General features: G+C 50.6%; 1 protein-coding gene across 1 annotated transcript; it reads right to left on the bottom strand.

The window, feature by feature from the left end:
- alkbh7 (alkB homolog 7) lies at window positions 1-7,954 on the bottom strand. Its single transcript, XM_078208224.1, has 4 exons — window positions 7,698-7,954; window positions 4,851-5,024; window positions 1,097-1,221; window positions 1-267 (listed from the first exon to the last, which is right to left on the bottom strand). Exons 1-4 carry the CDS (start codon window positions 7,926-7,928, stop codon window positions 132-134), a joined length of 666 nt encoding a protein of 221 aa, XP_078064350.1. The 5' UTR covers window positions 7,929-7,954; the 3' UTR covers window positions 1-131.
- Between the last annotated feature and the right edge of the window lie 3,211 nt (window positions 7,955-11,165).

The following is an 11,165-nucleotide window of genomic DNA, read 5'->3' as shown; positions in this document are numbered from 1 at the left end:
TGACAGAGACAAAGGACAGCAGCCAGTAATCCAACAGAATGTCGAGATGCACGATTGTTAGGGTTGATTGATGGAGGATGAGATCAGGGCAGATTTCCAGGGATATTTGGTCTGTCCAATGCCCCACTCGATCAGCTGGTGTCTGGCCCCGGGGGCAGGTTCCTGCAAATGATAGAAACTCGCCGTCCACGAGGCACCTTCCTTTCTCCAAAAAACGACTCTTCGTCTCGCAGGATCTGGTGACTGAACTGGTAACGGGCAACATTCCTGGAGACCACACAAGGTATTGGTGAAGAAAGACAGATCGGTGACAGACTGTTACTGACACACAGGTTTGACTGTTAACAGTCAATACATAATGTAGAAATGCCGGCGTTGGACTGGGGTAAGCACAGTAAGAAGTCTCACAACACCAGGTTAAAGTCCAACAGGTTTATTTGGTAGCACGAGCTTTCGGAGCGCCGTTCCTTCGTCAGGTGAGTCACTCACCTGATGAAGGGGCAACGCTCTGAAAGCTTGTGCTGCCAAATAAACCTGTTGGACTTTAACCTGTTGCTGTGAGACTACTTATAGTCAATACATACACACAGGTCTGACTGTTAGAACATAACAGCGCAGTACAGGCCCTTCGGCCCTCGATGTTGCGCCGTCCAGTGAAACCAATCTAAAGCCCATCGAACCTACAATCAATTTAACAGTCAACACAGGCAGATACAGACACAGGTCTGACTGTCAGTACAGACAGATACACAGATCTGACTGTCAGTACAGACAGATACACAGGTCTGACTGTCAGTACAGACAGATACACAGGTCTGACTGTCAGTACAGACAGATACACAGGTCTGACTGTCAGTACAGACAGATACACAGGTCTGACTGTCAGTACAGACAGATACACAGGTCTGATGTTTTTGAATGGCTTTCTCTGCCAAGGACACTGAGGTAAGCTCTAACCATGGGATTACCATAGAAACCAGTTACTCTGGGAGAGATTTATGAGCTAAATCCAAACTGAGAATTGGCTGCTGCTGCATCAATGGCAGGTTCCTCGCACTGTAACCTCTGACCCCTGACACACTTGCTGCCCACTCACCTCAGGATATAGACGGAGCGTCTCTCCAACAATAAATCCACCCAATCAGCTTCATTGTCCTCACTCAACAAACGCATCACACTCGCTGACAGCAGACAAATCCCAGCAATGGTGTCCCCGCAGAACTACAAGAGAGAGAGAGACCAGCATAAAGAACAATGTTCAGACTGGACAGTTCCCCATGACAGTCTCCTGTACCCCCCACAACCCCCATAGACAGTCTCCTGTACCCCCCACAACCCCCATAGACAGTCTCCTGTACCCCCCACAACCCCCATAGACAGTCTCCTGTACCCCCCCCCAATAGACAGACAGTCTCCTGTACCCCCTCCCCGCCCACCCCCATAGACAGTCTCCTGTACCCCGCCCCCAATAGACAGACAGTCTCCTGTACCCCGCCCCCAACAGACAGAGTCTCCTGTACCCCCCCGACAGAGTCTCCTGTACCCCCCCGACAGACAGTCTCCTGTACCCCACCCCCAACAGACAGACAGTCTCCTGTACCCCCCCCATAGACAGACAGTCTCCTGTACCCCCCCCGACAGTCTCCTGTACCCCCCCCGACAGTCTCCTGTCCCCCCCCCACAGACAGACAGTTTCCTGTACCCCCCCCACAGACAGACAGTCTCCTGTACCCCCCCCATAGACAGACAGTCTCCTGTACCCCCCCCCGACAGTCTCCTGTACTCCCCCCCACAGACAGACAGTTTCCTGTACCCCCCCCCATAGACAGACAGTCGCCTGTAACCCCCCCCCCCCCACCCCATAGACAGACAGTCTCCTGTCCCTCCCCAATAGACAGACACCAGTCTCCTGTTTCCCCCCCTCCCATAGAACATAACAGCGCAGTACAGGCCCTTCGGCCCTCGATGTTGTGCCGACCAGTGAAACCAATCTAAAGCCCCTCTAATCTACACTATTCCAATATCACCCATATGTTTATCCAATGACCATTTGAATGCTCTTAATGTTGACGAGTCCACTACTGCTGCAGGCAGGGCATTCCACGCCTTTACTACTAGACAGACACAGTCTCCTGTACCCCCCCCCCCCCATTAGTTGTGTCAGCTTCTATCTGTTGGCGGGGCGGGGGGGGGGGGGGGGGAAGGGAGGGATGGAGAGATGGTGTGTGGAGTCCTGGGCGCTGGGGTAGGGTGTTTGAATGTTGTGACAGCCTCTGTCAGTTGGGGGGGGGGCGGGGGGTAACTGCACAAATCCTTCCAGAGGGCTGCACAAGCTGATGAGATTTTCCTGGTATTAAAATGATGAACTCCACGCGCCTCGTTAGAGAATGAGAGCCAACAGAAAGGGCAAGTGCAATGTCCGGCTTCTGAGGTGGAGATAGTTTATATATTATTCCCAGAAGGAGCAACAAGGGGAATTTCAAAGCCAGCGTTTCCTGGAGGAGCAGGAAATGAAGGTTAACAGAAACTGCAAAAGGAAGTGTGTGACAGAGAGAGAATCCAACTGAAAATCAGACCAAGCAGAGAGAGAGAGAGCAGAAAACAGTGTCCTAACACTGACCCCTGGCGGAATCCGCTGCAGAAAAAGCATCTGTTTAACATTATTGTCTGCTCCCACACCGTGTCAGTGACCCAGCCCTTTGTGAGAGGCAGAGGTTCAGCAATTCCCACTGACTCCAATTTCACTTCTTTACAAATAATAATTACATTTTACAATTTGTCTGCCTTGATTAACTCACCATCCCTTGAACTATCTTTATATTTTTCTCAGAGAGCTGTGTGTCTTTGTTCCCCTGATGTGGAGATGCTGGCGTTGGACTGGGGTAAGCACAGTAAGAAGTCTCACAGCACCAAGTTAAAGTCCATCAGGTTTATTTGGTAGCACTGCTTTAACCTGGTGTTGTGAGATTTATTACTGTCTTTGTTCCTCCAGGGGTCAGTGTTAGGACACTGTGTTTTCTACTCTCTCTCTACACCATCTCGTTCTCTCTCTCTCTGTACTTTGTCTGATTTTCAATTGGATTCATTCTGCTCAGTCCAGTGTGATTTCTCCATCTCGCCGTGTCCATGGATTGTTTTTAAAAACATAGAAAAAAGACTACAGCACAATACAGACCCTTCAGCCCACAAAGTTGTGCCGAACATGTCCCTACCTTAGCGATTACTAGGCTTACCTATAACCCTCTATCTTACTAAGTTACATGTACTTATCTAAACGTCTCTTAAAAGACCCTATCGAATCCGCCTCCAGCACCGTTGCTGGCAGCCCATTCCACGTACCCACCACCCTCCGAGTGAAAAACTTACCCCTGACATCTCCTCTGTACCTACTCCCCAGCACCCTAAACCTGTGTCCTCTTGTGGCAACCATTTCAGCCCTGGGAAAAAGCCTCTGACTATCCACTCAATCAATACCTCTGAACATCTTATACACCTCTATCAGGTCACCCCTCATCCTTCATCTCTCCAAGGAGAAAAGGCTGAGCTCACTCAACCTATCCTCATAAGGCATGCTCCCCAACCCAGGCAACATCCTTGTAAATCTCCTCTGCACCTTTTCTATGGCTTCCATATCCTTCCTGTAATGAGGCGACCAGAACTGAGCACAGTACTCCAAGTGGGGTCTGACTAGGGTCTTATATAGCTGCAACATTATCTCACGACTCCTAAACTCAATTCCTCGATTGATGAAGGCCAGTGCACCATACGCCTTCTTAACCACAGCCTCAACCTGCACAGCTGCTTTGAGCGTCCTATGAACTCGGACCCCAAGATCCTTCTGAGCTTCCACTCTGCCAAGAGTCCTACCATTAATATTATATTCCGCCATCCTATTTGACCTGTCAAAATGAACCACCTCACACTTATCTGGGTTGAACTCCATCTGCCACTTCTCCGCCCAGTCTTGCATCCTATCAATGTCTCACTGCAACTTCTGACATCCTTCCACACTATCCACAACACCTACAACCTTTGTGTCATCAGCAAACTTACCAACCCATCCCTCCACTTCCTCATCCAGGTCATTTATAAAAATCACAAAAAGAGTAAGGGTCCCAGAACAGATCCCTGGGGCACTCCACTGGTGATAGACCTCCATGCAGAATATGACCCATCTATAACCACTCTTTGCCTTCTGTGGGCAAGCCAGTTCTGGATCCACAAAGCAATGCCCCCTTGGATCCCATGCCCCCTCACTTTCTCAATAAGCCTTCCATGGGGCACCTTATCAAATGCCTTGCTGAAGTCCATATATACTACATCTACTGCTCTTCCTTCATCAATGTGTTTAGTCACATCCTCAAAAAATTCAATCAGGCTCGTAAGGCATGATCTGCCTTTGACAAAGCCAAAGGCTTTTGTGTCAAGAATCATTTGAAATTCAGACCATCTGCAGTAGTCCCCTTGAAATTAAAACATGTAACAGGGAATCGAGAGAGAGAGAGAGAGAGCGAACACAGCTCCGTCAGAAAAATATAAAGAAAGTATAGATAGTATAAGGGGAGACAGCCTCTAATGGAGTGAGGGGGTGGGGTGGGAATGCCCGAAACAGGAAATGGATTGAAGGTGATTGGGAAAAGAGGCAGAGATGACATGAGGAAATTAATCTTCGGTAATGAGTTCTGATTAACTGCAATCGACGGCAAAGGGCAGTGGGAGCAGAAAAAAATAAAACCTTTCACAAGAGAATTGGAAAACTACTTGTAAAGGAGCCACAGGATTCCAGAAAATAACAAACCTGTGATCACAGCCGGTGAAGCATCAACACGAACACTGCTTGTGATATTTACCTTCACACTGTCCACATGTGGATTGATAAAGCCAGTTTTATCGAGATCCAGCACATGTACCATTGAGAGCTGGGGGACCCCTGGGGGGAAGGCAATATCCCGCAATCTCTGCACAGTAGATTCATTCTGCTCAGTCCAGTGTGATTTCTCTATCTCGCGATATCCATGAATTGCCTTTGTGTCAAACACATTGAAAAAAAACAATTGAAATTCAGTCCATCTGCAGCAGACATTCACCTTCAGAATAAATCATGTAACACGGAATATTCGGATCACAGCCTCAACTCCCAAACATTCTTTTCATTACAACAAACCAACTGAGAAGATGGACAAAGTGCTTGTCGATCACACTTCAAACTAAGTGTTCCCGCTGTTACATTTGATAAATTATAACAAAAGCCAATCTAAAAGCCGAGTTATTCAAACAGGCAGAGAGAACAGCACAGTGTCAAACAGTAAATACTGAGGGAGTGCCGCACTGTCAGAGGGTCAGTGCTGAGGGAGTTCCACACTGTCAGAGGGTCAGTGCTGAGGGAGTGCCGCACTGTCAGAGGGTCAGTACTGAGGGAGTGCCGCACTGTCAGAGGGTCAGTGCTGAGGGAGTGCTGCAATGTCAGAGGGTCAGTGCTGAGGGAGTGTCACACTGTCAGAGGGTCAGTACTGAGGAAGTGCGGCACTGTCAGGGGGTCAGAACTGAGGGAGTGCCGCACTGTCAGAGGGTCAGTGCTGAGGGAGTGTCACACTGTCAGAGGGTCAGTACTGAGGAAGTGCGGCACTGTCAGGGGGTCAGTACTGAAGGAGTGCCGCACTGTCAGAGGGTCAGTGCTGAGGGAGTGCCGCACTGTCAGAGGGTCAGTGCTGAGGGAGTGTCACACTGTCAGAGGGTCAGTACTGAGGAAGTGCGGCACTGTCAGGGGGTCAGTACTGAAGGAGTGCCGCACTGTCAGAGGGTCAGTACTGAGGGAGTGCCGCACTGTCAGAGGGTCAGTGCTGAGGGAGTGTCACACTGTCAGAGGGTCAGTACTGAGGAAGTGCGGCACTGTCAGGGGGTCAGTACTGAAGGAGTGCCGCACTGTCAGAGGGTCAGTGCTGAGGGAGTGCTGCAATGTCAGAGGGTCAGTGCTGAGGGAGAGCCGCACTGTCAGAGGGTCAGTGCTGAGGGAGAGCCGCACTGTCAGAGGGTCAGTACTGAGGGAGTGCCGCACTGTCAGAGGGTCAGTGCTGAGGGAGAGCCGCACTGTCAGAGGGTCAGTACTGAGGGAGTGCCGCACTGTCAGAGGGTCAGTGCTGAGGGAGAGCCGCACTGTCAGAGGGTCAGTGCTGAGGGAGAGCCGCACTGTCAGAGAGTCAGTGCTGAGGGAGAGCCGCACTGTCTAAGGGTCAGTACTGAGCGAGCGCCGCACTGTCAGAGGGTCAGTGCTGAGGGAGAGCCGCACTGTCAGAGGGTCAGTGCTAAGGGAGAGCCGCACTGTCAGAGAGTCAGTGCTGAGGGAGAGCCACACTGTCTAAGGGTCAGTACTGAGCGAGCGCCGCACTGTCAGAGGGTCAGTACTGAGGGAGTGCCGCACTGTCAGAGGGTCAGTGCTAAGGGAGAGCCGCACTGTCAGAGAGTCAGTGCTGAGGGAGAGCCACACTGTCTAAGGGTCAGTACTGAGCGAGCGCCGCACTGTCAGAGGGTCAGTGCTGAGGGAGAGCCGCACTGTCAGAGGGTCAGTACTGAGGGAGTGCCGCACTGTCAGAGGGTCAGTGCTGAGGGAGTGCCGCAATGTCAGAGGGTCAGTACTGAGGGAGTGCCGCACTGTCAGAGGGTCAGTGCTGAGGGAGTGTCGCACTGTCAGAGGGTCAGTACTGAGGGAGTGCCGCACTGTCAGGGGGTCAGTACTGAGGGAGAGCCGCACTGTCAGAGGGTCAGTACTGAGGGAGTGCCGCACTGTCAGGGGGTCAGTACTGAGGGAGAGCCGCACTGTCAGAGGGTGAGTGCTGAGGGAGAGCCGCACTGTCAGAGGGTCAGTGCTGAGCGAGCGCCACACTGTCAGAGGGTCAGTGCTGAGGGAGAGCCGCACTGTCAGAGGGTCAGTACTGAGGGAGTGCCGCACTGTCAGAGGGTCAGTGCTGAGGGAGAGCCGCACTGTCAGAGGGTCAGTACTGAGGGAGTGCCGCACTGTCAGAGGGTCAGTGCTGAGGGAGTGCTGCACTGTCAGAGGGTCAGTGCTGAGGGAGTGCTGCACTGTCAGAGGGTCAGTACTGAGGGAGAGCCGCAATGTCAGAGGGTCAGTGCTGAGGGAGAGCCGCACTGTCAGAGGGTCAGTGCTGAGGGAGAGCCGCACTGTCAGAGGGTCAGTGCTGAGGGAGAGCCGCACTGTCAGAGGGTCAGTGCTGAGGGAGAGCCGCACTGTCAGAGGGTCAGTGCTGAGGGAGTGCCGCACTGTCAGAGGGTCAGTGCTGAGGGAGAGCCGCACTGTCAGAGGGTCAGTGCTGAGGGAGTGCCGCACTGTCAGAGGGTCAGTGCTGAGGGAGTGCCGCACTGTCAGAGGGTCAGTGCTGAGGGAGAGCCGCACTGTCAGAGGGTCAGTGCTGAGGGAGAGCCGCACTGTCAGAGGGTCAGTGCTGAGGGAGTGCTGCACTGTCAGAGGGTCAGTACTGAGGGAGAGCCGCAATGTCAGAGGGTCAGTGCTGAGGGAGAGCCGCACTGTCAGAGGGTCAGTGCTGAGGGAGTGCCGCACTGTCAGAGGGTCAGTGCTGAGGGAGTGCCGCACTGTCAGAGGGTCAGTGCTGAGGGAGTGTCGGTGGGCCGATGCCGCGGGGCCGGTGCCCGGTGTCTGATCCCCGGGAGTTTCTCTCCCGGACCTGGTCCCAATGCTCCCGCTGGTATTTCTGTCTCTGGAGCCGCGGTTCCAGCTCCCGGAGCAGCGCCGCCTCCTCCCCGGGGCCGAGGAACTCCTGGCGCAGCTCCACATGGCGGCAAACCCGCTGCAGGACCGCGGGGCTAGAGCCCCGCATGAACGGGAGGCCGGAGGCTCGGAGCGGCCTCGTCCCCCCCGGGAACCGCCGGAGAGCCCGGCCCATGGGCGCCGCCATCTTGGAGCGCGGCGCCTGCGCACTCCTTACAGTAACCTCTTGACCTCTAACCTTTGCTGTCTGTGAACTCTGACCCCCTTTAACTTTAATTATAAATCATCCTTAATTCTTCGTTCCCCTCCATTGCCAGCGGCTGGTCTGAGAGTGACTCCACCCCATAAACAGAGGGAGGAGGTTCAGTTATTTATTAATGTCACAAGGCTGACATTAACACTGCAATGAAGTTACTGTGAAAATCCCCTAGTCACCACACTCCGGCGTCTGTTCGGGTTACACTGAGGGCGAATTTAGCAAGGCCAATGCACCCTAACCAGCACGTCTTTCCGACTGTGGGAGGAAACCGGAGCACCCGGAGGAATCCCACGCAGACATGGGGAGAATATGCAAACTCCACACAGACAGTGACCCAAGGCCGGGAATCGAACCCGGGTCCCTGGCGCTGCGAGGCATCAGTGCTAACCACTGTGGCACCATGACTCCTGCCAATAACCCCTCCTCTCGAACTCCTCCCTGTAACCTTTCTGCAGTTCAGTTTGATCCTCATCTGAGCTTCAGTAACTCAGGGTTATGGCTGTTCACAGGGGTGACATTTGGCCCCTCTGGGTTAACGATGTTGCTGCCCCAGTGCAGAGCCACCAAACCGGGGGAACAGAGCAACTGCAGCTGCAGTTCAGGATTGATGGCAGCAACCTGTTCGAATGAATGTGACAGAGTAAATAAAAGCAAATTAATGCAGATGCTGGATCTGAAACTAAAGAGAAAACGCTGGAAAATCTCAGCAGGTCTGGCAGCATCTGTAAGGAGAGAAAAGAGCTGACGTTTCGAGTCCAGACGACCCTTTGCCAAAGCTGTTTTCTCTCCTTACAGATGCTGCCAGACCTTCTGAGATTTTCCAGCATTTTCTCTTTTGGTGACAGAGTAAATCCCTGGGTCGTCTCTCTGGCTGTTAAACTAAGGACCAATAGGACAGTTTCTCATTGATAATCTGATTTGCTGATATTGGTTGAGCAATGAATATTGGCCAAGGTACTGGCAGGATCAGAAAATTCCATCATTTGGTGAAACGTCATCATTTGAATACTGGAATTCTGCCTCTCCGAACTCCATCTCCTCCAATGCAGCCAATGCCAGAAGAAGTCTCAAAGTCCAGAGGATCTTTCACTTTGCCAGAACAAGGCCAATAGCAGTGTCGAGGGAGCAGTCACTCATCCTACCAGGAGGACACGCTCCACTACTGGCTGCTTGGAGGAGCTGTGGGGTTTAGCAGGCTCAGGTGTGAGCTGTGGGAGAGGTCCCAAAGCAGAGTGAGGCAGAAATCTTTTTTTCTTTCTCTGTAAGTCTTAGAAACAGTGAGTACACAGAACGTAAAGGAGGATGCGTCAAAATTAGAAATTCCCAGAGTTAGGGAAATGGATTTTGCAATGCTAGATATTTATTGATTTGTCAAGTTGAGAGAGTTTTAACCTCGTGTGCTTGAGGAGAATGTGTGAAGGTTGATGACTTCCAATCTCCAGCCATGTAACCAATAACAGAATTATTTGTGGCATTAAAATAAGCTCTCAGCAGCTTTATTCTGTCTTTATTCAGAGATGTTTAGTTATTAACTTTAAGATGTTGCAATATTGACCATTGCTAAAAACCGAAAAAAATCAAGAAGCAAATATCTTTCTTAAACTATGTAACATCACATTCAAAATCAGATACAGTTATTGTGAAATTATCGCTATTAGACTCTGAAAAATCCTAGCTCTGAAGGAGCGCAAAAGCCATTAACTCTGTGTCTCTGTCCAGAGCTGCTGAGTTTATCCAGCATTCAGTTTTATTCCCGGGAAACCTGATTTAGATGAATCAGTATTCTCTCATTTATCTCAGAACAAGCTCCTGCTACTTTTATTATTGATGATTTCTTCATTGAATTAAAATTGAGAGAATTCTTGCAAAGCAAGATAAAATGGAAATGCTGAGGGACACACTGCTTTATGAACACAGTAGGCCATTCAGCCCATCGCACCTGTTCACCATTCAATATGATTCTGTCTATTCATCCACTTCAATGCCTTTTCCCCACACTGTCCGTATATCCGTTATGCCGTTGGCAGTTAGAACTCTGTCAATCTCTGCTGTAAACACTCTCAGTGACTGAGCTTCCCCTGCTCTCTGGGATAGAGAATTCCAAAGATTCAAAACCCTCTGAGTAAAAAAAAACTCATCTCCGTTCTCAGTGGCATTCCTCTTCTTCTGAAATTGTGCCCCTGGTTCTAGATTCCCCAGTAAGAAGTCTCACAACACCAGGTTAAAGTCCAACAGGTTTATTTGGTAGCAAATACCATAAGCTTTCGGAGCGCTGCTCCTTCGTCAGATGGAGTGGAAATGTGCTCTCAAACAGGGCACAGAGACACAAAATCAAGTTACACAGAATACTGATTAGACTGTTTGAGCGCACATTTCCACTCCATCTGACGAAGGAGCAGCGCTCCGAAAGCTTATGGTATTTGCTACCAAATAAGCCTGTTGGACTTTAACCTGGTGTTGAGAGACTTCTTACTGTGTTCACCCCAGTCCAACGCCGGCATCTCCACATCTAGACTCCCCCAACCAGGGGAAACATCTTACCCGCATCTCCCCTGTCTATTCCTTTAAGTATTCTGCAGGTTTCAATGAGATCGCCTCCCATCATTCAAAACTCTAGAGAATACAGGCTCAGTTTGTCCAATCTCTCTAAGACAGTGCCACCATCCCTGGAACAAGTCTGGTGAACCTTTGCTGCTCTCCCTCTATAGCAATAATATCCTTTCTGAGATAAGGAGACCAAAACGGCACCAAGTACACCCGGTGCGGTCTAACTGAGCTTCTATACAATTGAAGCAAGACCTCACTACTCTTGAACTCAAATCTTTCGAGAAAGGCTCACATTCCATTCGCCTTCCTAATAGCTTACTGCGCCCGAATGTTAACCTTCAGTGACTTAACAAGGACACCCAAGTCTTTTTGTACATTTATACTTTCTAATTTCTTACCATTTAGAAATACTCTGCACTCCTGTTCCTTCCCCCAAAGTCTGTCCAAATCCTCCTGTAGCTGCTTACATCTTCCTCACAACACATTCCCACCCAGCTTTGTTTCATCCACAAATTTGGAAATATTACATTTGGTCCCGTATCCAAATCAGTGATATGCATTGTGAACAGCTGGAGCTTGAGAACTGATCCTCGAGGTACCCCACTCGTTACAGCGGCC

Source organism: Mustelus asterias, unplaced genomic scaffold (assembly GCF_964213995.1).
Source record: "Mustelus asterias unplaced genomic scaffold, sMusAst1.hap1.1 HAP1_SCAFFOLD_3348, whole genome shotgun sequence".
Classification (NCBI taxonomy): Eukaryota; Metazoa; Chordata; class Chondrichthyes; order Carcharhiniformes; family Triakidae; genus Mustelus; species Mustelus asterias.
This window is presented reverse-complemented; position numbering and strand designations above follow the sequence as displayed.